Source organism: Mugil cephalus, chromosome 13, assembly GCF_022458985.1.
Source record: "Mugil cephalus isolate CIBA_MC_2020 chromosome 13, CIBA_Mcephalus_1.1, whole genome shotgun sequence".
NCBI lineage: Eukaryota > Metazoa > Chordata > Actinopteri > Mugiliformes > Mugilidae > Mugil > Mugil cephalus.
Window position 1 is genome coordinate 8,278,117 of NC_061782.1, and position 27,364 is coordinate 8,305,480.

Below are 27,364 nucleotides of genomic sequence, written 5' to 3' on the forward strand. Positions count from 1 at the left end.
CATAGACAAACCTTTACGCAAGTTGCGCAAGTACCTGGTGAGTCTATATGAACAACAACAGGCTGAACTGGAGGGACAATGGACCCGAGTAGACTCTGCTTCCCGAGGAAGCTCAGGTCATTCAATGTGTGCTCATCTTTTTTTGTAACAACTAAGCTACTGTGACCAAGCAATTTCCCTTCCCTGGATCCATTTCGTCCATTTCCCATTTCATTAAACTCTGTCTAAGTCTAAGTCTAAAATAAAATACTGTTAAGTCAAGTGAACTTTATTGTCAATTTTGACATGAGCGACACAATACAGGATTGAAATTACCTTCCTCAAAGGCCTATGGTCCAGCAGCTAAACAAAAAATGTAAACAAAATGCCTAAACATTGAGAATATATAAAATATAAAAAATATATCCTGTATATACAAAGTAGACTAAAGAAAAACATGACATATTGCATGCCTATATAAAACTTACATACACATTAAAAGTCACAAGTGAAACGAAAGATAAAATAAAATAAGATTAAAGTAAAATAAAAAATAAAATTAAGTATTATCCAGTAAAATAAAATAGTGTCAGCAAAACATGTGCAGAAGTATCTTTTGATAGTGGGAAAAAACAGTGTCCAAAGTGATCCGGGTGTTTGGGCGGTTGCATGGCAACGGTGGCGTGGATCTCGTCTACCGCTGTTGCCCAGTCCGCTGAGGGAGGGATGCAAACTGCAGCACTCAGGAGCATGTCTCCATCCACCCACAGAAAGCCGGGCACAGACAGACTGTGGTCTGGGAAAAGTTAAACACGCGGAAAAGTCCAGAAAAAATAAATAAATAAAATAAAAGCAGCACCAAAATACAAAAAACGGCAACAAACCATGACGATTGTTTTTTGGCACAGAAAATCAAGTACAAGTCAGAACAGAAAAAAAAAAACACACTAAGAATAAACTAAAAAGGTTAACATCACATAGCTACTGTTGACATGCCGCAACTCTTTCAGGCACATTTTTCAAAACAAACAAACAAAAAAAAACTGAAAAAAGAGAAGGAGAACTGAATGAGACTGACTGCTGGAGGTATTTGTTATTCATTTGCAACACTGTTTAAATAGTAGTTAGTTAGTTATTTTCATTTGTTTAGGTCCAAGTTTAGACTTGCATTAGCATTTCTGTTTATTTTGTTTATTTGTTAGCGCTTTTATTTTGAAGGTATCAGGTAACGTCGTCACACCAGGTGAGTTTATGCACAGAGGAAGTAAGGGAAAAGTGAGCTAGGCACTGGGAAGGGTTATGATTTCTTACAAGGGTGAGAAAGGCAGCAGAAACTTTTTTGTTTGTTTGCTCTTTGCCAATGGAAATAAACCACACCAAACATTTTATCTGAATTTAGTTTGTTGTTGAAGTATTTTTTTTCATTAAGCTTTTAGTTAGCTTGAGACAAGTAGCCACTGTATTGACCATCTTATCTCAATGCAATATTCTGCTGGGAAACCGTTGGACCTGGCATTAACGCAGTGACACTCCCCAGCATGATGCAACCTGACACACACACACACACACACACACACAAAAACTGGCCTCCGGATTCACTAGATCCCAAACTGATCAAGTATCTGTGGGCTGCACTGGAACAAGCCCCTTCCCTCAAGCAATAGGACCCAAAGGCCCCCACTAACAACGTTCTACTGTCTGACACCAAAGGACACCCTCAGAGGACACATGTCCATTCTCTAAAGAGTCACAACTGTCTTGGACGCACAAGGGAAGCCTACACACTATTAGGAAGGTGTTTATAATGTTATGGCTGTACCTATTTAATGATATATGTTTTCACTTTTAAACAAATCGTCTGTTACTTACATTAAGTTTCTACAGTTTCCTTTACAATATGGTAATCGAAGGTTACTGTCAGTCAGCATAATACTACTCTTTCCTAAATGCTAAATGCTAAGCTAACACTCCTTCCTCTCACATCCTCTAACTGTCCTTCAAATGAAAATACAATGTGATGAGGGATTACAAGTTTATACTGTATTTTGAGGCATCAAGAAGATTTGAAACCACTAATGAAGCTGATCCATCCCTGATGATTATGTCCGATCCAGGTGGCTGTTTGTGCCTGATGCACACTGACGGCAATAGATGGCGCTCTTGCACTGCTTGCACCCCCAAAAACACACTGAAGCCTCTTGCCTTGTTTGTTTCTCAGCACAGTGCATCATCTGCACCCCTTTATCACTGGTCCTATATTAAGACCAGCAATAATCCATGTTGGCTGCTTGCATCCATAAACACTTGCATGATTAGTTACGGAGCAGAATCTGTTTAAATGTCTGTGTTACATTATACTACAGAAGACGCACACATCATCACGGTAGATGGATACTGACGCAGGCTGGAACCAGGCTCGTCTGGTGCTGGGCCAGCGTGTTTCCCCACTAAACAAGCTTAACAACCTCAGCTTATTTCGGAGTAACATTGTGGTCAAAAGGGTACGTTCTTGGGTATGCGTTTGTATTCAACATAAAGAAAAGGCTTTAGTGTTACGAGCTGCACTGCATCCAGCTCACTGCCGTCAATAAATAAGAATGTGCTCTCTCTTGGGCAGCGTGCCTGGGCCGGAGGACAACATTGCCTTTCGTCTGAGGCTCATATGGACACGGCTGACCTAATCCTTTCGTAGCTGAGGTCCAGGGGATGGGGCCGCAGATTAATGCCAACGACTCTGGTGGAGCTTTCTATTTGGTCGGCATGCGAAACCTACTCCACATATGAGCGAATTTTACTGGAACCCCCCTAAAAACAGCCCGTTTCACACGTCTAGACTGTAAATGTGACGCACCGTGCGGCTTTATTACACAGCCTAATTTTTTAGACGGATGGAATTACAGGGGTGGGTTTCAGCCTGATAAGCCCGGTAACGAATATTCAGGCTGAAGTGAGAGCAAAGCCTCGTAAAAGGATTATGGCACCGAGGATCCATATTACAGCTGCTATGGATCTGCCTGTATCACTGCCCAGGTCTGGTCCGCTCAGGAGGGGCCCTGATTGATTCATTGTGTGTCGGCATTCCAGCACCACGCCAGCTGCACGTCACGCACAATGGTGAGATTGTGCTTGTGGCTGCCCAAACGACAGCTGGCCGTGGCCGCCCCTTGCAGCTCTGATAGGTGATTAGACGGACGCTCGCTGGATAATAGAGTGCGCCGCACTGTAAGTTCAGCAGTTCACAATAATCCTTATCAGCAGATGTTCTCAGACGTTCTTTATCTTGACCTTTTTAGATGCAGATATGTGAAAATGAAAAAAAAAAAAGAAAAATAAAATAAAACTTTAAATGAGCTCTGACAGGCTGATCTGTAGATTGCGAAAGCTGTCTACTCTGCAGTTTACTCTCGTACAGCAGTGACATGACACAGTTGCAGTCGGATGATGTTATTGTCTGGAAGCAGACCCAGGAATTTCTGGAGCTGGCTTGCATAAGTTTATTTAAATGATCACATGTCTGCAGCGCAGGATGTTATTTATGGTATTTTTCTTTTTGCACTTCTTCTTCTCGCACATTCAAACCCCGTTCTGCATGTTGTGGGATGTAACACACCGGTATAATATTCAGGCATCCATACCTTTCCTATCTCTTTTATTAGATTCCGAGCCTGGCCCCAGTACAGTGTGTTGTAAATTTACTCCTGATACGTGAAATTAGTTTCTCCAGAGTTTCTGGAACAGTGAGTTCAGCCCATCCCAGCGAAAGTCTCTGTAATCTCTTGCAGTTACAACCTGTTCTCCCTGAAAAACTCATGCCTGCCGTCCCACCTGTCGGCATTTGCGCAGATTGCGTCACCCATCTGCCCCGCCGAGGCACTCTTTGACACATTTGCTTGGTGGTGTGTTTTACAAACTTTATAGCCAACACATGTGGCGCCTGCTTTGACATGGAGAACAGGAGTTGCCCAACTGCAGCATAGCTCCGCTCGAGTCAACAACAACTGCTAAAACCAACTGTTGTTCGGTATTCTTGGGCAGGCCCCCGGTGATGGAAGAGCTTTGCAATGCGTTGTGGCAGAGAAAAACACAGCCTCCGCTTAGAAATGGCTCGTTTGGTTAACCTATTTCTTTACCATGCCACATAAAACCCTTAAGAGTGCTGTTACTATGAACAGTAAAACCAACTCCGTGCAAAATAAACCCGATATATAAAAGGAAAAGGAAAGGAGCGTTTGTTAATGCCGACATGAAAAACAAGCACCTCAATAGCTTAGTACACTTTTATAGCGTTATTTCCGCCTGCGTCTCTATTGTCTATAATTACTGCATGGAAATTGCCCCGAAAATGTTGTTATTTCGGTTTACATTATCCTCCTGAGGTTCTTTCAGTTTCCACTACGTGTGTTCATTATTGCTTGCGCCCTAAAGTAACATTCTCACCGCGGAGGCACAATTGCGGTCCTGTTAACGTCGAATTCTGCCACAAACGCACACATAAACAAGCTAAAGCCAGCGCCTCTCCACACTGTGCAGAGATATTCCCCGGATGTTTAAGGTACGGATTTGACTTCCGCCATAGCTGGATTAGGTCAGCTGCATTAAGCAGTCCAGAATGATGTCATAGAGCGTGATCTAACTCTGTGGCCAGGAGACTGAATCATACATTTTCCTTTAATTTGGGGGGTTATTAAACGAACAGAGCTCCTCTCTGTGAGTTGCTAAAGAAGATGATTGGTATGCGCCTTAGCTCATTTTCTCGCTTATGGTTCATTTGATTCGCTCTGAATTAGGAGTAAAATTAGTACTTTGTAGCGGCTTTTATTGGTCAGGCTATGTTTCCAATTACCAATTAACCAACAAGCTGTATTTTATAAGCAAAGTCATGTGGTGGCGTGGGGAGGCGGGTTATTGGACAAAGCTTAAAATCCTAAACAGATGAATGGTTTAATGGAGTATTATCATTTCCACTCTCGTCATGAGACACACGAAAATGCTTCGGCAGATGTCAGGATTGAAGCGCAAACCCCTTTTCGACTGTTCCTTACCTCACCTTTGAAAGTAATCTAATTTTCTGCCTGTGATTTATTATCCCCACAGCCTGCACTGCACACCATCTCCTGAGAATTACAGTGAGTTCAGTTCGGTAAAGGATATACTTCAACATGAAGTGTTCGCTAAGCTTCATAAAAACCGGAGCTCTGCGGCTTGTCTTGGGAGGTTGGTTAGAGTTAGAGTGTTCCCATTAGACGGGCAGGGGAGACGTTTTTAAGTGTTTGCGGCTCTCCCACTCCCAAAACTATAAACCAAATTAAATGCGAGGAAATGTTCCTGGTTTCGGTGCAACTGCACAAGGCAGGGCAGGTGTGGAAAGTGCAGGCTTTAAAGTGCAACTTAGCCCCTGTAATATCTGAAAAGTTATTTATTATCACGTGCAGAGGGATATAATAATTATCATTCCACGGGGGTCTCTCAGATTGACTGCAACAGACGAGAGAAAGACAAGTGGCAGCTCGAGGAGTATTCATCTGCTCTTTAATTATCACTTTCTATTTTTACCCTCAGGCAGCCCCCCCGCCCCCCAACCCAACCTCCTCACCCCCTCCTCCTTTTCATACATTTGGGACAGTTGTTTCAAAGACTACACGCCACCTGTTTTAAACCCGATTGTTTTCATCCACGGAGGCCTGACGGAGGCAATGCCTGCTGTCTGTCACGGAGCAGCACAATTGTTATCCCACACCCTATCTGAAGAACCTCCTGGCATTCCCTTAAGATGAGCTAATAAAGTTGGATGCCCTTTTCTTTTATGCAATTTGAAAAAATACAGATGGACTAAGTGGCCAAAAAAATGTACAGTATGCGCCTTTCACAATCCTGCCACGCATACCAAAATCACTGCCAAAAGAGACAACAGTCTGGGTTATTTTCGTAAACACCACCAGCCAGCCTCTGGTAACTCTGCAAGTACTTCATGAAACCACAAAAAGACGCCCCCAAACTCTTGTCTTTTGGTGGTCCCATTACGGCACCAGTCACAAATTCTCTTGAAATTCAGTTTGACTTTTCCCGTGCTGCAGATTGTCGGTCAAATCTGGAGACAGATAATGCTTTCCGTGTAAAAGCATGCCACACCATAGTGTTGCCTTGTCAGTATGTCAGCTGATTTTTGGCGTCAGCAAACCACGCACCGCTCAGACCGGTGTCAGCAATGAGCTCATTCATTCCACTAACAGGAGGTGACATGAGCGAGGCAAACAATAATGCAGAGCTTTCAGGTAGGTCCAGCTTGTTATGTAAAGGCCTCAAGGCCACGTCATATGTCAGAGCAGGAGCGGATCGCGTTTGCCCTTCCTGTATTGAATCCAGACTCTTTGAGGTAATAAGCATAACGATGCCTTCATTGTAAGTGTAATGAGTGCCAAAAACATCTGTTAAAAGTTTTCCCAAGTTGTCTGTGTATTTATTGGTACCTTTTTATTTACCTTCTATTAGAAAGATACAGATAATAAAGGCAGAGAATAAAATTACCTCAACCAAAACATTAAACTGATCTGAAGCACAATGGCGGTGGTCAAAAAATGACTCAAGATGTACTTTGGCTAGCCAGTATTTTTCCATTTGCCCGAAGCGCTCAGATGAAACAGTTTTCTCTTTCCTCTTCTGTTCGTCATGCTAGGTTTTGAAGTTGATCGTGTTTAAAGAGCAGATCCATCAAAAGGCCACACATGTAAATGGATCAATGTAAATATATAGGTTTATCTCTTCCTTGATTCATCGTCTCTGGACTGAAAATGTTTAACAAGGCTGTCCACTTGGCTGCACTTGCCTTTTCAGATGTCAGGCACCCAGGCTAGCAATGTACCGCAGGCAGGCCGCGGCACATGATTAAAGTTCCTGTATGTGATTAATAAATCACACAGGCAGGTCAACAGAGTTTCCAAATAAAAGCTTGACGGCACCCAACTAGCTGCTGGAATGACATCAGAGGTCAGATGTTAAGCCTTCCTCTCAAGGTGATTGATACTTTTGGAGAGGGCAAAAAAAAAAAAAAAGGTACAGCTTTTTTCTGTTATTCAACCTTTGATATGGGAAAATTGCTTCCTGCTGCCGGAGCACCATAGCCATGTGAACTTATGATGTCACGTAATGGAGTGACCTCATCTCGACACTCAGCCCGACTGCCACCTGAGGGTGGCTTCAAATTGCACTGGGAGAAAAGTACAATAACAGGCTCTATAACGCAGTGGGGCCCCGAGTGTTGTGTTCCTCACACTTTGGTAGCATGGACAACGGCTTTCTCTAGAGCTCAGTTTTAAGCTCCATTGCATGGTTAAAATGAAAGGTAAATGCTAATCTCAGCATGCTAACACGCTCGCAATGATAATATTCATTCATTCTATTTAGTGTTTCGATGCTGTTATTTGCAAATTAGCAACAAAATCAAAGTTGCTAGTTTTGCAGCTACTTGGAAAGAACATTTTTGACCTGAGGACCGTGCTAAAGTTAAGGAGTTGATAAGTTACTACAGGAATTTGTTTGCATGGCCATCAATCCAGCAGCTGTTCATTTTGGACCAAAGCAGTGAACCAACTGACTAAACAGAGCAACACAGCCGTCCCTGAAGGCACGCTAGCAGCACGGATAAAATTTAACATATTCAACGAATTCCAAAACCTTTCTCGCGCAGCCAAGAAAAGTGCGTTCATTACCCGTGACCCTTACACTTACTCAACGGGGGCGAGTGGTACGGCGGATACCGATCGTCAGTCGTCAGTTGGGCTCCAGTCCAAAAGCAGAAATGCAAACTGACCGAGAAGAGGATACTTCTGATCATCTGCAAACTTCCCTGCAAATCTGTTAATTCACTTGGTGAACAAACCTGAATGTTGACTTTGAACGATCAGTTTTTCTGAAGAGCCAGCGAAAGCCTCTTTAGATCTCGGACTTTATATAACTTCTCCAGAGCCGCCACTTCCAGACTCCGTTGCATGATGTATTTTTCTAATGTCATGGTCAATTGTTATGGTAGGACAAGAAGCCCATTTAGGAGGGTTGAGTAAAAACAAAGGCCCTCTTGTTTTAAAGCCAGGTCTGGCTTTATAGTTTTACATACAGTTTTACTTACAGGCTCATAGACACTGTTTTTACTCATGTTGCCACACTGCTGCCAAAGTTGGTGGCTAAATGGAACTAATATTACATGTTTGTATGGAGGAAGAGGAGGCCAGAGATCCTGGTTTTATTCACGTCGGTACAGCAGTTTGAATGAGAAACAACCCATATGGGAAAAAGTTGGAAATAAAGATACAGTCTCCTGGAACAAAGCTGCTTCAGTTAATTAGGAAAAAAAAACAACATACATGTCACAACAGACGGTTAGGTTTCACTGTCTCTGCTTGCCTTCTTACTCTGAGTGACAAACTTGGCACCGACTCTCCCTAAACAATGACTGACGAAAATGGCATTTTATTGCAAGTGATGTCATCCAACACTCCAACCTGCTCGGGCTCTTTGTGTGTGTGATAAGAGTGGACATGTTCAAAAGCAACGTGTGAAACAGGACTCCTGAGACAATGTACCGCAGGTGTGTGCGAGCGTCAGGTTATAAGAACGCGGTCTCATCAGGTCAAACATAGCCTCAGGTGAACCCCACAATCATCTATGTGTTAAATCGATGACTAAAAGGTTCGGTACGTCAGCTGACAGACTTCAAGCTTTTATGTTTTTAATAGGATTTGATGCGTCATGAACTATGCTGCAGCCCCTTTCCAAGGGATCTGGGGTGGGCAAAGCCCATGTGGACGCCATGTAGCAAATGCTGAAAATGTGTCTTTTGTAATGTGTTTATATTAAGCCTCGTCCATAAACTGCAGATGTCATATTGTTCTGTTCAAGCACAAATCATTTCACTTTCATTTAGCGGCCGACGCGCAAAAGCCCCCGGGCGACCCAGCTGAGACAAGCTAGGTCATTGTCAAGATGTGGCTTCAAAGTTGTGAGCTCACAGCGAATGAATTTAAGGCTGTTTGGATCGGCAGATAAGCATCAGTGCAAATATATGAGTTCACAATTTCACTGGCGCTCTGCCACGCTATCATTTAGATTTTGCGTTTCATTTTCATTCACAGGCTTAGCAGAGAAATGAGCCATCTATAGTTTGTTGTTGCTTCCATTTAAACAAAATGAGGCTGTGTTGATTTAAAACTTGAACCGCCAAGGACTTGATGATAGGTTTTATGGTGACGGCCTAACTCTTAAAAAAATTCCACTTTAGAGATACTAATGCCTAAAGATGTAGGTTTTAGATAAAATAAACTGTTCAACTTTTGTCTTAAACTTCAGTCCAGTGCTGTCTCTCAGGCCTCGCAGGACATTTTCTTCACTTTCCTTTCATATCAGGCATTTTTAAATCTCTCTTTTCTTTTCTGATCGCGATCCAGAGCAAAAATTCAACCTTATCTGTACTGAAACTTGACCAGGAGGCTGATCATGCCTTTGTGATGACATACACCAAGTGGAAAAGTACAGACCCCCCTCTTGCTCCCATGCATATTCTCTCCTCCGCCGCAGCTATCACTCTCCTTTCATGCGGGCAGCCTCGCTGACATCACCCCTTGAATGAGTCTTCCAAGTCCTATTTACTGACTCTAGTAAAATGGAAGATATCTAACAAGGGCGATCACTAACCAGGGTTTGTGGTAAGAAAGCATCAGGTTTTTATTATCCTCTTGGGAGGCAGTGATATCAGCCATCAGACCAGAGCCAGCCTGTCTTTAACATCCACCCTCCAAGGTGCACACAAAGGACGGTGGCACATTTAAAGTGCAATCAGATCAAGGCTGAGGTTTCGGTTATTTGCAGCGGATGTGGGCAGCACAGTTAACACAAGATGTGAATGAGAGCTGTGGGGAGGAAGGGAGGGAGCACTTCCAGGGTAAACAACATACGGAAGGTGTTACAGTAGCCTAATCTAACTTGGTTGGCAGAGGTGGGACACCTGGTTCAAATCTAATCAGCCACTAACTCTCAGCACGACGACTTTCCATCCTTTTTAAATGTTTACGGTCGAAGAAGACAGCAGAGGTACAGTTTTTTTTTTTTTTTTATAAAATGAAATAAATTAAATACAGGTTAATAAAAATAACATGCATGGCAACTTTTAGCAACTCAGACAATAATGCTAAACGTGTGTGGCACACAGCCTTCAAACTGAAAATGTTAAAAGTATCCTCAGCTACGCATTTTTCCGCGCATTCCTGTGTCGTTCTTTATAGGAAAAGTCAAAAGTAATTCTGTTTGTGCAGAGAGTTACATGAGCTTGAGCCAGAAGGAAACTTAGCTTAGCTTAGCTTAGCTTAGCTCAGCTTAGCTCAGCTTAGCTTAACAGAAAGACTGATCACACACCAGTAAAGCTCATCGATTATATTAGTTAGTGTCCTTTAAAGATCCTGCTGGGTTCATTACATTTAAAAATACACTTAAACATGTTTCGTTTATTTAGACCTGACGTATGACTATTGTGTAGTTCCTGCAATTTTTAGTGGAGCTAAAACACATTTTCTACACATTTTTTAGCTGCATATAAAAGACAAAAATAAGTAAATAAATAAATACCTACAGATAAATACCACAAATAATTAAATGCTATTTATTTAATTATTTATTTATCCATTTATTTATTTATTCATTTATTTTTTTATTGTGGCAGAACTGGTCCTCCATACATACCCTGTGTGACTTAATGTTTTGGTGTAAATCTTCAGAGTGTCATAAAAAAGAGGCAAATATGTGCATTATGTAACGTTGATTACTTTCTTCAGCTAAGTTGTGAAATCGTAACACTCAATTACAGCTCTCGGTGGACTATTTTGTCTCTGCAAACCTCGCCTGCAAAAAAAACCTAGACTTTAACTCAACGCGATCAACAGTTCATCTTAAGGTGGTGTTACAGCCCCACAGGGCAACCGCTGCACACATAAATCGACCACTTCAAGGGCAGCTCACCCGGCAATATGAGGAAATGTCATTTTCAACTTAGCCAAACCCCTTGAACTTCACCCATCCGGCCTTTCCGCGAGCACCGCCCAGCCTGCGCAGAATTTATCTCTGATTTCAAGCTGCAACGCATTAAAACTCTTCCTTAGATGACTTCATCGTGAAACCAGAGCTCTTTTTAAAAGCATCATTAACCATGCCGACTCCAGCCCTGCGTCTGTCATGTGGAGCCCTGCTGTGATGGAGCCCTGCTGGGAGGCTCTCGTCCTGCCGCCGGGCCCCCGTTTTTTTTGCCTTCCTCAAACAGTACAGTGGACATTACAGGATGTGATGTTTTTTCCTGTAATGTTTCTATTTTAAAATGTTATATAACTTAACCGCTTGTGTCACTCTGTTGCAATTCCAAAAAAGCCGCGTGTTACAAAAGGCATCGGCCGAGTTTTCGTTTGCGTTGGGGTTTTCTTGTAAGTGGCCCGCACCAGGTGCTGGGGTCAAGTCGAGAGGGCAGCGTAGCGAAGAGTGAGAGTTCCTTTTTTGGGAAAGGCTTTCACCAGTGGAAGCAGATTCTTCCCTCTGCTCCCTGCCAATATTTTCTCTGCTGTTTGCACTCCTCAATAATCCTCCCTGCACCGACACAAGCACGCCACCCGGGCCATTCCCATCAGTCAGCCCAACATTTGCTCTGTTGAACCTTGGCCACCATCAAGGAGTGGTAGGGGTCATCATCTGCTGACATGACTGCTATTTGCCCCCCCCGACCCACCCCCCTCCTCTCACGACACACTTGTGATGCCAGCAGCTCTGAGGTTTAAGGAGCAGAGCAACAGGGCTGCTCTGTTCCATTCAGCTGTAACCTGTAAAGTGGCAACTGCTCCTCGCTGATGAGGATAGAAGAGGCTCGGAGCTAAAGAGAGGCACTCTCACTCCCGGACAGACAGCGCTCCGACATGAGCCGCTGACGCCGCCGCTCCTCTCCAAACTTCTTTTTTTTTTGTCTTGGAAATTCTTGCGCTGGAACAAAGCCTGACACCTTAGGGCTGGATCTGCTCCTCCACGCTTCAAAGTGGAGGTAAGGGAGAGGCAGTGTGGGTGAGTGTGCGAGTGTGATTCAGCTGAGGATATTACCTCATTGAGGATAAGCTGTGGTTGGAGAAGTCTGACAGAGGTCTCTCCCCCCCCCCACCCCCGACTCCATTACTCCCGACCTCTTATCTGGACAGATTTTCTGTTCGGGGTTCAGGGGGGAAGTTTTGACAGCCAGGCTTTACAGCCCCCTCTCCGCTCTGTCGCTCCTGACAGAGAGACGAGAGAGAGAGAGACAGAGGGAGAGAGAGACGAGGTGGTGACTTCATCCCTCTCTTTAACCAACCCTCCTCTTTCCCCCCTCCTTTTTCTGAGCTTCGGTTTTTTTTTCGAAACTTCAGCGCAGCTCAGTGAGGCAGCATGCCAGCAGTTTTCATCTTGCTGCGGTCCCTGGTTATCAGGCTCCTCAGTAGCAGACTGGCAGGCTCGGTGGCTCAGTTCCTCAGGAGAACCCTCTCGACGGGCGCTGCCCACCTTGGCACGGCGCTGCGCCACATCTGGGACCGCGTTCGATCCCAGGAGTCCAAGGAAGCCATCCTGGGCTGTGTGCTCTGCATTCTCAACATGCACAAGAAGGTGGAGAACTGATCTCTCCCTCCACTTGCTGTTCAACCCTCCACTTCACAGAGACCGGACCACTGTTTAGTGAGGATTGTGCACAAAGGGATGTGACAGACTTGTTTTTTTTTTTTTGTCTTCTCAGAGATTATTCGGACTTCTTTAATTTTGTTTTTCTTCCTTGGGACACTGGCCATGTCTGAAAGTATTGTGAGGAAGGTGCAGCCTTTCACCATCGGGACAAGGCTGTCAGTCCCCGCTGTGCCAAAATGCCAGGACTTTCCTCAGAGTTATCTGCCCGACGAGACTCTGGATAACTGCGTGTTACAGCACAACCTGAACTCGCTCTACCTCAGCCGGTCCCAGGTCTGCGCACATGGGCCCCGTCTCGTGCCGCCGATCGTCAAGCAGGTAGCCCCCGTGAAACAGGACCAGGAGCACATGGCCGCGGAGGACCACCTGAACGAGAACGTCGCCTCTCCCTCGGCTGTGTCCAGATCCATAAAGAAGATCACAATCTCTGGGAGTAAAGACAGGTCGGAGAACGAGACAGCGGCGGGGCCGCCGGCACAGCTTTCGATCACAGGGTCCACGTCTGAAAACAACAACAACAACAACAACATCACCGGCACGTCTGATCCACATCTGCCCAGGATTGTGGGAGTGAGCTGTGAGAATAAACCCAAATCTCAGTTTAAGGTACGAGACACCTGCAAAGATGCAATGGTGAAAGTAGATTTAAGAAATCTTTTATTTTTAAATTCTTAAAATAGAGAGTTCAGGCATTTTTCTGTTTGAGTAAAAATCTGTAAAATAATATTTGACGAAAATCTATCTAATCGACTGTAATTCTTAATGAAACATGTTTCTACTTTTATTATTGAACCTTAGATGATTTGAATTAGTCACAGACACGTGCACACTCAGTACAAACTGCAATTTGTAGCCTTCCTGTCTCCCCCCTTTTCTCTCCCTGTGCAGATGGTTTAAACAATTTATAAGTTATTTCCCGCTGCTTATTTTATCTGTAATATTTTTAGGTTTTACTCAGAAAAGAGAGCACAGAGGAAACTCAGCCCACGCAGGAATCAAGCAGACCCAAACTGAATGGAGAGAAATGCATCCAACAGGTAAGACGTTAGCTAAATGCTAAATTAGAGATTACATAAGGTTAGCACTGGAAGTTTAAGCCTAAAATAGCTTTTTATTCTAGTTATTTTTTGGGGTTGTTGATAATAACTTTTTCCAACTTTTTTTTCTTCTTTTTTTTTAACTTTGCTCCTGTTGTCTTGTTGTGAGATGTCTTTAACAGCAGCTGTGTGTTCATTAATCTCTTGGAGTTTAAGGAAGTGAAGTCATGACTATGTTCGCCAAAAATTAAACAGTTACTATATTATACTTTTGGACCAAAACTCGTTCACGGCTGGAAAAAGAGTTAAGGCAGCAACATGTCTTTGTTTCAGTACCTCACAGTCACCCGAAACGCCCCTGTTGCTTCCTCTGGTTTATTAAAGAAACCGTATACAGAGCATAAACAGTAAAAGTATATCGTAGGATATGGTTTAAAGTCTGTTGGAGTTGGCCTTGTTTCTCGTTGAAGTCATCAGCGTGTGCGCTGCGGATGAAGTGCTGTGTTACAGCAGACCTTGCAGAGAGGCAGGGCTCACTGGAAAACATGAAGTCAGGGAGGATGTTAACAAAAGAAAAGGCTCGCTGAAGTCCTCCTGGACTGGAGGCCAGTTACAATAACACACTGACACAGCAGTCGGTGGTGGCCTCATTTCCCCTTTTAGAACAACAACAAAAAAAAAAAAATCTACCACACCAATATTTCGTTTCTGTAACCACGACAAATACTTTGTATTTCTCCCACTCATATTTTATTCATGACACAAAATGGCTCATTATTCCTGAGAAAGCGGCAGTGAACTTACCTACGCAGGTAGGAAATTGCGAACGGGATCCACCCTTTGAAGGCGATGCGTTTACACGTAAGGCCGAAAAAAAAGAGATTCACAGATCTGTCTGTTCCCGCTTCCTTCTTGTGCCCAGATGTTTCCTGATTGGCGAGCGGCAGGAATGCCCGTCTATTAGTGAAATTGTGCCAGTCGCGCTCATTTCATCTCACGTAGTGCTGACAGCAGATTTCTTTTTTCGTTGGGAGGGACCTCGGGGGCTTGGACGGCAAACAAAAAAAAGCTATAATTGACACGAAACAACACTTAGGCGCCCCCCCTCGTTGCGCGGGGGTGATTATAGCTGGCGAGCTGGTGTTCCTGTAGGTTTTTTAGCATCATCTGGTGTTCTTATTACAAAGGTCAGTGTTGCAGCCAAATTGCCGTCATGCTTTCAACACTTTGTCTGTGCTGTTTGCTCACACAGCTTTCAGTGCCTGACTCGCAGAAGAAAGAGCCTCAGAGGAAAGAAAGTCATCCGCGCACACACAATGAGGCGTTGGCAGCCGCCGCGTCCCAGAGCGACTGCTTCACTCAGCGCACCTCGCTTTTCAACAAGGAAGTACTGCAGGTAAAATGTTGCTCACAATATCAACATCAACAGTTTCTCATGGCGTTCCTGGGAGTCTGACGCAGCCTCTGTTTGATCTCATGAAAAGCTGCCCTTTCCTGCTTTCTGTATTTCATCATATCAATGAATAACATGTTTGAGGAGTACTTTTTCCACATTTCCAGATTATGGATACTTAAGATGGAGCTGTTTTAAATTATTTTAAATTGAAACCTCAGTCACCATCTTATCCGAATCACTCATCTCTCCTGTGATAATCAAGAGAAGCTGGAGAGGGTTCAGCCGAAAAGCAACGAGTTATGCCGGTGATGAGATCAGAAAGGAAGCCGTCTGTCGCATGACCCTTCGAGGAGAACAAAATATGTACTGGTTCTTATTTTGTCCCAACAAACTGTGTGAGCTGTGTTCGGCTGAGGGAAGAGAGGGAGGGGAAACCGCCACAAGCAATTATTTAGGGATGAGATCATTGTTTGGCTCCATCGCTTCACGCCTATGGCCCAGAGAGACTCAGCCAAGCAGCACAACTGCTTGTGTTATCTCATCGCCGCGTCCACCCCAGCACCAGGACATATTTCAGCGAGTTCGGCTGGGGGACATTTTGTCCAGCGGTTGGCTTTGTCATCAGACCTCTGTTGTGTAACCATTCAAGTGATAGTTTACTTCCAGAAGTCAGAATTTAATTTCGGATGTATCAGCCAAAGGAAAAAATGTGATGTACCTACAAGTATTTGTTGAAAACAGCTCTGCAGCGTGTTATTAACATTAACAAGTTTAGCAGCCCTGTAAAGTAGAGCCTGAGTTTCTGTTGCTCTTTGAGGAAACCGCCTTTTGTATTGACTCTTTTTTATATTAAAAAAAATGGGTTTAAATAGCTAGAAGATTTAGGACCTGGGGACCGGCTTGTTTTACAGCGTCTTGGTTGACTGCTATCGCTGATGAAATTGTATTATTACAGTATTACATTGCCGCGAAAGTGGAAGTGAGCTTTCCACGGAGAGACTTTAAAAGGCCTCTAATGGTTCGAGCTAGGAGAGCAAAGCAGGTCGCCACATGGAGGAGCGCGGCGGCGGCGGCGTCGTCTTCGTCCTCAGCCATCTGTCTCCGAGGCTGCTCTGCGAAATATCTCGCCTTTCACCGTTTCATTTCCGCGATAGAGAAAGTAGAGAAACTTTGACTCCCACTACGTTTGCACGCCAAGTTGCATTACTGGAGAGCTTTAAAAAAAAAAAAAAAAAAAAAATGGCATGTTGATAGACATTTTTAAAGTGTTGAGAAACACTCTAATTTTTACCGAAAATGCCAAAATTGTGAAACTTGCAAAAAAAATAAAAAGAGCTTTGTGTAGTCTGCAATGACGGCTACAAAAAAATCCAAAGCTGCATAAGCCGTCCATTCTCTTCGCCTAGACTAAGGCTCGACTGTACGTTTTGATAAACAGGCCATTGTTGTGGAGGGTGAACAGGAAGAAACAAGGGAATCTAGACTTCCTGTATGAGGTCATTATAATGCCATGGGAGCCAGCGAGAGGAGATAGGGGCAGGCCTTTTTTGTCAAGCTCTTTTCCTTCTGCTCAACCCAGAAATACCTCGACTGCCCCGGGGGACTTGTAAAGTTAATGACCTGCCGCTCTGTTGAGAAGTGACATCACATTTTAATCCAGAACAAAAACTTGTTTGGCGGTTGTGTCATGTGCGGTCTTGAAGTTTTACCGATTCCAACCTATCGAGTCAGTGTTGTTTAACGTCAGTCACACTAAAAGCCTTGGGAAACGGTCGTTTTATGCAACGTTACAATCACTCGTTTGTGTGTTTAACTGTTATTTGACTTTCTGTACACAAGATGAACACGGCGACAAATAAAGTTCAGCTGATTTTATCGGCTGTATGACTCATTTAGGATCACTCTGACGAGCGGGGGGAAAAAAACGAGTTGATTTATTTATCCATTCAATTTTTGTGAATTAGGAGGTTCACTGACTCCCATGCTGAGGTATTTGCAGAAAACAAACATGTTCTTTCCAACACTTTCTGATTTTGGCCACCTGGTTTGGCCTTCTCTTCCCCATACTGGAGATTGCCAGAAAAGGCAGCTCTGCAAGACAAAGACTTATGCAATGAAGTCCAGACACTTGCCAAGAGAAACTTCTGCTCTGCATAACATGACACTGGAGAACAAAGAGCTGTTCTCGATGTGTTGCCTTTAGCTCTGTATGGCCCTGAGGCAGGGATGAAATTTAGACCATTCGCTAGATATGTAAAATAAGACGGTGACGACCACTCTGTTGAGTGCACCATCATATATCAGACACCACGCTACCCAAAGGCTGTAGATCAGCAGTCTTCAACAATTTTCAGGTAGAGGACCCCCAAACTGATGGAGAGACTAAGTAGGGACCCCCTATCTACTATATTTATTATTAAACCTAGTGCTATTTATAAATATACATTATTGTATGCATTCAATATTAAGCCATTTAAATAATATACAGGTTTATTTTTTTATTTTTATTCCCTGCCTCCAATTATCCCTTTACTAAAATATGTTGGGTTCGTGTTAATGTGTATTTAGAGAAATTTAAGTTTGTGGGGGAAAATTATATATATATATATATATATATATATATATATATATATATATATATATATATATATATATATATATAATAACAAAATATCGGTCCACCTAGGGGTCACGGACTCCCTGTTGAAGACCTATGCTGTAGACAAGCTCTGGGTATGAGACTCCTGAATTTAAGTTTTATTGCAAATGTCACCACTCTTTCAGTACAAACTAAAATATGGAAAAATCCGTGGATATGACATTAGTACGTAAAGAGTGACTGTTCCTTTATATCTCATCCTGTGTCTGAAGTGGATACAGTATTAAATCAATGAGGTCTATAAACTAGAACAAGTAATTGACTACACACAGCGTCTTAGAAGTGTATCTTAAATCTCTCTGTCTCATTTTCATGTAGGCAGAGGCATGGATCAAGGGCAAGCTGCAAGACTTAAAGGATGGATGTAATATTCAGTGCTGCCCCCTGCAGGACTGGGAGGAAGCCTCACAGACGCTTCAGAGAGACCTGAAAGACTTTGAGAACACCCTTATTCAACTAAACCAGGTAACAAAACGGTCTGACGTGATGATACGGCCAGGGGCGCCACCAAGAATTCTGGGCCGCATAAAAAAAAACTAAAAAAAAAAAAAAAAAAAAAAAAACACTTTGGGCCCCGACCCCTTCTTGTAATGGCTGAAAGGTCGACAGAGACAGGAAATCAATAAAATGGACATATCAAGACTTTTTTTTACTGTTGTGATTTTTTTTCTAAAATGTTCATTTTAATGTAGAAAATCAAGGCCAATGAAGGGACCATATATGGTAACTTGCCCTTATGTGGTATAACTAAGAATTGATCGTAAAACCAAGAATTTTATGTATAAAAAATAAAAGGAAAACACATAGAAGGTGAAAGTAATTGGTATTTTATACAATTAAAACTTAACGTTTTGAATTTAGAACACTTGTAAACATGCACATTATAACCACATTGTTTACACATGTCCAAATATAGATGCTAGGCCACTGCTTGTGGTACTGAATGAAGCAGTTATGCTCAACGTTCACTTGGAGGTGGACCCTTCACACACTGCAGATCGCATTTGACCTGATAATGTTGCCTGAACCTCTCAGATGACACCAGGTTAAAAACTTAGACCCTGGTCTCTATGGCCCAGTGCCTTTCAAGCTGGAAGCTGAGTTATTTCCATATAAATGAGGATGACCATTTCACAGTACAGTAAAGGGTTGTAGTCAGTTGAATATTAGAAATAGAGATCTAAGTTTTTTGTTTGACATTGAAACACGGATAATGAAATAACTGTTTTTCCATTATATTGATTTTCTGGTCTGAACTGACTCTAGCCTGTAGCTAGCTAATTATTTTACTACGAACAACAGGTTAATTTCTGCCACTCACAAACTATAGAAGGTACACACCTTTTTTGCAGAAGAACTGGCTCACTCCTCTCTCTCCTTCCCCTCTTTCCTTTTTTTAAAAACCTGTTTTTACTTACTTGGCAGCACTGTGACTGATGTAGCTGTAGTAATAAGTTATTATGTCTATGAATCTAGCAACTACGGACCGCTACCTGCGCAACCGTTAAGCTAAGGCAGGAACAAACCATTTCATGCAGAATCACGGGGGTGGTTGGTCAATACTGTTCACTATTTGATTAGGGGATATGTAACTTTTCCTGGCATAAAGATCATTTATTGTACTACTATATTTCATTATTATATTACAAAATAATATTTTTTATGATGATGGTCCGATATATATATATTTTTTTACCTATCTTTTGGAGCCCATGTCATTAACTTTTCGCCCGCATAGGGCTCCACTGGATTCGGCCAAACACATCCGAGCCAACCACGTACAAAACGAAATGTTTATTTTAACTTTTTTAACACAAAACGGGAGGTCAAATGCAAACGTTAATCACTGTCATTGGTGCTAAAAGAGTATGTCGGATCACGTAACACATAACATAATGGTCCTTCAGCCACTTCCAGACGAGAGGGAAGGAGACCATCAGTGCTCCAGACAGTTTTGTCAAGAGAGTTTATACTCTCTCGGGAGAAATGTTTGGGAATTGTACATTGGTCATAATTAACCTCCCTCGACACTCGGGAAGTGTAGAAGCAGAACTGGGAGCTTTTTCAAGGTCACATCCAGACATGAATGTGGACTTTGAAGTGTCAGGCGTGTTCATACACAGTTCTGTCATCCTTCCGGCCCCGTCTGTGCTAAAAACTCCAACGTCTCTTTGTGTTTCGAAAGATGGGTGAGCAGTTGATCTGCAAGCTGAACCCCACGTCCGATCTGGTGAAGAAGCAGCTCAGCCAGCTCAGGGAGCAGTGGCAGACCCTGAAGCAGATGGCTGCGAATCAGACGAGGGCCCTCGGTGGAGCCAAGAACCTGCAGGAATTCAACAAAAAAGTGGATAAGTTGGAGGCGTGGATCAAAGAGAAGGTAGGAAACACTTCTCCTAACAAACAAGACCTAACACAGGGTGAAATATGAAACATAAATTGTTACTTTTATAATTTTTCTTTGCAGCTTATTTTCTTGCTCCTCTATTTAAATTTCACAATCTCCCCGTTTCATATTTCAAACCTTATTCACTTTACACTTTTCTATCGCCATCAATTTCTTTGTATCCCCTTCCCATCTAAACTTAAAACGCATCAATAAAGCTCTCCAATGATAACAGTTCTGCTAAGAATAGTTGTCCCGGACATCAATCTGGATGCGCAGACAGCTCTGATCAACAATTGTCAAGATAATTGGCACAAAAAAAAACAGCACTTGCTAATACAGGAAATTATCTCAGCATCCTGAAAACATCTCTTGTTTGTGTACGTTCGGCGTAAAACATCTGCCTGTCATTATCAAAAAGCAATCATCTAGTGCATCTTAGGCCTGTGTTTATCCCTGCTCCGTGTCTGGCACAAGGGAGCTGATGATTGATAATAGACCTGTGGGAATGTAATGGAGGATGTTGCTTATGATGACCATAAAACATCCATGTTTGGGGGAGATGTATTCTCCATTTAGTTCCACTCATCCTTTCCCCTGTGCATTAGTATCAAGTTCAAAGTTTCTCTCCTCATGCTGAAGGTTTTTCTGGTTAGTGTCCTGAATAGTAGAAGGGCCCGTGTGGCTTAATCCTGGGTTCGTAACAAATGAGGGGCTATAAACACCGACTTGTATGTGTGCCAGCAGGAAGAGGAGCAGTCTCTGGTGAATGTCCTGGGGGAAAATGTTGACAAAATGCAGTTGACCAGGAGAATTTTAGATCTGAAACAGGTGAGCACTGTAAAAGAAGAATCAACAGATAAAAGCATCATACCTGCTGTACAGCATCCTTGGGATATATATATGTATATGTGTATATATGTTAATGGTTTAAGTTACTGCTTCTTAGAGTTTTCCCAAGTCGTTTATCTATAGCTGACTGTAATTTGTCTCCCAGGGTACGTATGGTAAAGATAGCTGAGGTCATAGTTGGATTGTGCTCTCCTGTTTCCCTACAGGATGAGCAGCTACACAGAAACCTCCACGAGGAGATTAACAACTTGGCCCTAAAACTGGAGAAACAAGGGAAGACAGATGGCAAAAACATCTCCACCAGGAGGAAGCACATCAATAAAATGTACGTATAAGCCCCTGCATTGAACTACAATCCAGCAAGAAACATCTTTTATCTATAGATAAACTAAAGACTGCTACTTTGTGTTCTTGCGTGTTGTCTGTGTAGGTGGCTGAAGGTCCAATCTCACCTAAAAAACTACCATGAAAACCTTCACCTGGCACTGGAAGTGTCCTCATTTTACCAGCAGGCGGATAATACACTGTTTGCTATTAACAACATGGTAAAACTCCCCGAAAGTCTAATTTTTAACTGTTTTATTAGTCCTTCCCCTCACTGTGTGTATTCTTTCAGAGGAAAAGCATATCTGCATCCAAAGAGCTCGACGGCTTTGGCGACAGAGAAATACGTGACATTGCCAGTCAAATCATGGTAAGAATCTTCACTTGCCTCAGCACTGCTCGGTCGGATCGTGTTGCAGAGTGTGTTGCAGAAGCCTTCTCTACCTAACCTACAGGCCTGTGTGTGGTAGATGCTAGATGTGAGTGTGTCCCAGCTGTCTAATCTCCATCCCGCGCTGGCCGCCAGCGTCTCCCAGAAGCAGAGCGAGGTGAAGGACTGCTGGGCGCTTCTTCAGAAGGTTTTCAGGTACGTCAGCTACCAGCAACTTTGGTGGCCCTGAATACGTGGACCACTCCAGGATTTCCACGGAGCTGGACTATTATTTTTTTTGTTGTTTTTACTCTTCTAGCACACAACGTTTAAAGTATGTGCTGGGAGGAGTGCATACAGGAGACGTTTTCCAAATGAAAATATGCTTTTATGAAGAGTTTCTCTCCCTCTTGATAAAACTTGTTTAAACTGTTTTTTGAATCCGTGAAAAATTATAAGCAAGCAGAAGGTGAGTCTGGATGTTTGGAGACCAGTTACCACCCGTAGCATCATTCACCGGCCACGTTTCGGTTTATAATATTCTGTTTTCTGCTCTGCCTTGCAATTTGGACTGGAGCAGTAGGTGAATAATGTCTTGGCAACGTGACAAGCTGGCAACGCAGTTTGTTTTCTTCTCACTGTTAAAAATCCTGACGTCATGTGAAACAGTCTGCTGAATCTGAGATACAACATGTTTACAAGAATATTTTTGCCATTTTTATGGAATTTGTAAAACAAATTTATTGTTACTGTAATAGCCCAGCGGTAAGTACCCAGACTTTTACAACATTGGACGTTTTAGGCCATGAGAAGCTGTATGTTCATAATGTGTAAAGCCGCGTTTACGTGGTGCGATAAAATAGGACCAAACTGGAAGAAATTCCCCAAGCATTAACTCCGTTGATCCATTTATAAAAATTGGTGTACAAGCTTATTAGTGAATTTAGTTTAATATTATCCATAATCTGCCAACTGTGAGCTTTCATGGCAAATATCACATTGGTCCATCACCTAGGTAGGTAGGTAGGTAGGTACAGTAGGTAGGTAGGTTGGCCAAAGTGGTGGACATTCTCCTATTATTCCTCCGCCAAAAAAAAGAAAAACGTTGCTCGTAATAATAAATGCCGCTGGGAGTAACTCAAGTCCACAGCTCTGACATCCATCCCCAACATCTTTCGCCGTCCAAAAATGTCTTAGGCTGAGAACCTCTCATGTCGGTGGCCTATCTTTAGATCCAAGTATTACATCATCTATTCAGCCTTATCAGCTGCATTTGTAACTATTTAAATCAAATAACACAAACACTGGTCTGAGACTTCAGAGCCATAATTGGAGTTATAGTGTGCCTCTGAAGGCCCGCTGTCAACACCGCGGTAACCTCCCGCTCTGTTCGCCCTGCAGGAGTGACAGGACCACACTCTCTCCCTCTGGCTCCGCTTTCACCAGGGAAGATGCTGACCTCATGACACGGGCTCGCGAAGCCCAGTGCAGCATGGGAGCGGAGACACATGGGATCATGGGAAAGGAGGTGAAGGAGGAGCAGAACCGTCTGAAAGGATGTGTGGTTAGTAGCTTTGGTATTTCATTCTTATACTGGAGAAACCACACTGTGGCTCGAGGAGAGAACAACTCCATCAGTGCTGGCAAAAGATGAGACCGGCCCCTTCCAGTCCTACGAAATCTGCGGCCGCAGAAAGTGACGCACTTTGTCCTTTGGTTTGGAAAATGCCTGATTTACAACTTAAGCAGGTTTTTCCAAAATAGAGTCTGACAGATGTACTTTAGAGCGGTGGCTTCTGGATTTGGCACCCAACATTCTCTTAGTTTTCCATCCTACCAGCTAATTAGTCGTACTCAATAACATAATCTGAGGATGTGAGGAAACCCCTAATGACAAGATTGAGATAGATACCAGCTTGCTTCTAAAAGTAAGAGACCAGGGCTCTAGAAAACAGTGCAGTGTGTAACTCGCCGGGTCTCCTCTATCACAGAACAAGCACCCCAGTCTGACGAATAGTGACCTGTAGGAGTCACGGGAAGAGCTTTTATAGGTGTTATTTATCCTGGCACATAAATGACATAAGTTTCCATGAAACATGTCAAGTCGTGACTCTACAACACGGCCGAACCGCGCGCCAGAGCAAATAAGCCCTTCCCTCCGAAACCAAAATCTCACTTTATGGCAGAAAAATATCTTGGCTTTCAGTCATCCTTCAACAGAAGTACAGTCATTGTATTAATACTCGATTAAAAACACGACCTGCGGTTGAGTTGGGGGTGAATGAATAATCTACAGAGCGTGCAGGATTCCTCAGACAGGACGTTCCTCATTTCGGAGGCCTACCGGATCTTTATTGAACATGTGGGTGCTCCCATATAGCAACTCCACTGCTCATAAATCTACAAAGAAACACTCGCAGCGTGTTTTGGAAGACGGAGTATCCTGAAATTGAAGTGTGTGGTATGTTAAAAACAGTAATTATGTGTATATTTAGTTTTTTAACTTTGCACATTAAATCTCTTCGTAATACGTAAGTGAATGCACAGTGGCTGTTTGTGCTGTACCAGTCCTTCTCCTCCTCTCCTCTTGTTGACCTTGAGCTCCGCTGAAGCCCCTGGCCTCTTTTTTTTTTTTTTTTTTGCTTGTCCTTCATTCTGTTTCTGGTTCATTTTATTTCTTTTCCCTTATTATTTTATTTTTTGTCTCTTTCTGCCCCCGTGGCCTTCATGAAAGCACAACAACAGATGCATTCGGTTCTTTATCACTGCAGGAGCTGAGCTCGCCGTCCCCTCCGCCCTGAGTCCTTTCAGTTCAACGCAGTTAGTAAGTCTTTATTGCAGTGGGAGCTGGGAGTTGCCTGGGTGCACTGCCTGTGGGAGCCATGCTTGTTACTATTTATGGAAGGGTTAATAAGACACTCCAAACAAAACCCTGGAGCCCAAAGGCCGATACCGGTGCCAAGCGCGAGCACCAGTTGAACAGTAAAAGTAATTTGTCACATACTTTCTCAGCACTTTAACTCCAGCTCCCGAGTGTGCGGAATTGATTCAGTTAGTTTTAAGTGTATAAGACACAGCTGCACAGGTCTGTGGGCTGATAGTTGCTCTGAGACTTTTGCAAATGTGCTGGTAGGCGTGTGGTGCGTCCGCTGGGTGCACATGCACGCTTTCATTGTTGCGGTCTCTCCCCCCGGTGCAATTTGACCCAGTCGATTACAGATAACAGTAAAGGTTGTATTGTCTGTACGCGTATGAATACATGCATTATAATCTAAGCATCCATGTCTTTGTGTTAGCGGGAGTAAGCCCTCTTGTTTCTGGAGGTAAACATGGCTATCGTCTGTTTCTTTGGCTAATTGTAGCCAGATGCTGGGGCTGGAGACCAGATGGGCTCGGTGCTAAGTGATAGTTCTTGGCTGACATCATCTCATAGCGCACACTGCAGAAAAGACACACGAGGGAAGAGAGGATCGGTAGAAAACAGATAAGAATGAGCTGCACCCAGAAAGGGAAAAGTTTGCAAAAATGGGAGGCGACTGGCGACTGGAGCTGAAAGCATAACGCACCCTTGAATATGACACGATCAATCAGTGGACATCTACGTGTTTGCTGACATTATTCGTTCTCATACGGCAGAAAGGGATGTTGAGGGCGCCTCGGCGGTTGTTTATAGTGGAAGCCACTGTGACGGATGAAGGACAGGAGCAAATATCTAGGGAGGACACGTCAGCGATGGTTATCAACCCTGTCAAATGAATCACACCAGTTTGTTAGTTCAGCAGCTTTAGCACATAAATGGGCCGATAATGTGCCTCTGTGAAACTCAGGACTGGCCTATAAAATGACTGGCATGTTAGTAAATGATGTTAGACCCCTTCAATTTACTGCATCTCTCTCATGATTTGGGAGGCGACACTTTCCCCTCTCTGACTCACTTTTTCTCCAAGCCCAGTCAGAAAATAACACGGCCAAATTAAAACTACTCCATAAAATGCTATTATTAATAGCAGTTTACATTACCTCCGTAGTATATGTGAAATTAGACAACATAAGCCAGTGATTTATGTTGTCTTAATAGATCAGATTCAATTTTCCGAGCAGTTTGGTTACGCAAAAAAAAAAAAAAAGAAGTTAATCCTCAAATGTATTGCACCTTTTAAGCCTCGCTGTAACGTGTTATTAAATTATGCACAGTAAGAAACAAGACCAATTGCAATAACAAGCACTTATCAGAAAATAGCCAGTGAAAATAACCCAATATACATGTGTGTTCTTGCAGCGATTGTCTTGGAAAACAAGCAGAAACACCCCACTGTGCTCTCTGTAATAGTCCAGATACATGTAGCTCTCATTGGAAACCCTTCTGCAGAGTCCTTTGGCCAACCTTTAAAGTACTCACATGGTTGTAAAAGTGGCTTAGTGGCTGTTGACGTCTTTAATACATTTCTGCACATAGACAGGGTCTACAGCTGTGACATTGACCTCGCTAAAAAAAAAATTAAAAAAAATAAAATAAATAAAAACTCTGCTGCATAGTTCTAAACAGAGTCGGGGTACAAGGGCGTGGAAATCACCTTCTAACGCTGAAAAAGTAGTTTAATGAAAGGACAGGGGATTTAGTATTGGTTATATTTCCAACTACAATGGCCCTTTTACATCATCTGAGTGTTAAAGCACATTTTGCCAAGATTGTTAGACTTTATGCTTCATTCATAAAGTAATTTTAACTTTTTTTCTGCCGTTTATTACAAACGCTGTCAAACCCAAAATAGCAGCTATCTGCAGAGTGGTCTGGGTTGTTTCACCGAAAAGAGCCAACCTTTGTAAATATTCTTTGTGTCATTTACAGGAGACTCTGGGCAGCTGTCCATATTTTCCAGCTTCCTGCCACTTTGTAACATTAGCAGTGAGCGAGAGCAACGCCTCATTGTCTACTGGCTGCTCACGACATAAAATCCTCCTTTCTTCCATGTTTATGCGTCGAGTCAACATTTATTTGGTGGATGGCTGGCGGGAAAAGCAAAGCATTACTCACTTGTCATGTTGCTGATCTTTTGGACTTTTACTCTTTTGTCCACAGAGCACTGTTGACTGTGGGAGTGGTAGGCGAGCACACAGCAGCCAAAGCCAGGAGCAAAAATCGGCGAACCACTCCTCTTCACCGACGGGAGACGGCCCCGTCTTTGCAAACAACGCCGCGGTCCGGCATCAGCTCAGAGGGGAAAGGTGACATTTTAGCCTGGCTTCTCTCTCAGTCTGCGACTTACATAATGAAAGGCCTTTATGTAAGTAATAAGTGGAATCACATGTGTGTGTTTTCATTGCAGCAGTAAGCCCAGAGCTGAGCCCAAGCTTGCCACCGCCCCGCGAGGCCACCCACAGCTTCACATGCAGCTTCAGAAGTTCACCGTGTCTGCTGACAAGGTGACCCGACCCCTCGCAGACGTGCCCGCATTTTTTTACCACGATCGATTTCGAAAACACACCCGCATTCTCCGCGCGGCGTTTGCGGGCAGAATGTTGACGGAACGGTCGGTCTCGCGTTAAATCTTGTGACCTCAGCCTCAGAAGCCGTTGCTGTAAATCGCCATGTCAGCGCCGCATTCACACTCATCAGTTGTTACACCCATTTTCTTGG

General features: G+C 43.3%; 1 protein-coding gene across 4 annotated transcripts in view; it reads left to right on the forward strand.

The window, feature by feature from the left end:
• The first annotated feature begins 12,647 nt into the window (after nucleotides 1–12,647).
• LOC125018769 overlaps nucleotides 12,648–27,364 on the forward strand; it is a 29,376-nt gene continuing 14,659 nt past the window's right edge. Inside the window, exons 1-13 of one of the 4 annotated variants that reach the window (XM_047603043.1) lie at nucleotides 12,648–13,311; nucleotides 13,653–13,742; nucleotides 14,995–15,138; nucleotides 18,116–18,262; nucleotides 19,983–20,174; nucleotides 20,925–21,011; nucleotides 21,239–21,357; nucleotides 21,463–21,577; nucleotides 21,649–21,726; nucleotides 21,827–21,942; nucleotides 23,128–23,290; nucleotides 26,807–26,952; nucleotides 27,054–27,150. In XM_047603043.1, coding sequence (XP_047458999.1) covers nucleotides 12,808–13,311; nucleotides 13,653–13,742; nucleotides 14,995–15,138; nucleotides 18,116–18,262; nucleotides 19,983–20,174; nucleotides 20,925–21,011; nucleotides 21,239–21,357; nucleotides 21,463–21,577; nucleotides 21,649–21,726; nucleotides 21,827–21,942; nucleotides 23,128–23,290; nucleotides 26,807–26,952; nucleotides 27,054–27,150 — 1,998 coding nt within the window. In that variant the 5' untranslated portion in view covers nucleotides 12,648–12,807. The remainder of the gene's footprint in view (nucleotides 13,312–13,652; nucleotides 13,743–14,994; nucleotides 15,139–18,115; nucleotides 18,263–19,982; nucleotides 20,175–20,924; nucleotides 21,012–21,238; nucleotides 21,358–21,462; nucleotides 21,578–21,648; nucleotides 21,727–21,826; nucleotides 21,943–23,127; nucleotides 23,291–26,806; nucleotides 26,953–27,053; nucleotides 27,151–27,364) is intronic. The other 3 variants (XM_047603046.1, XM_047603045.1, XM_047603047.1) reach the window with 3 other exon arrangements.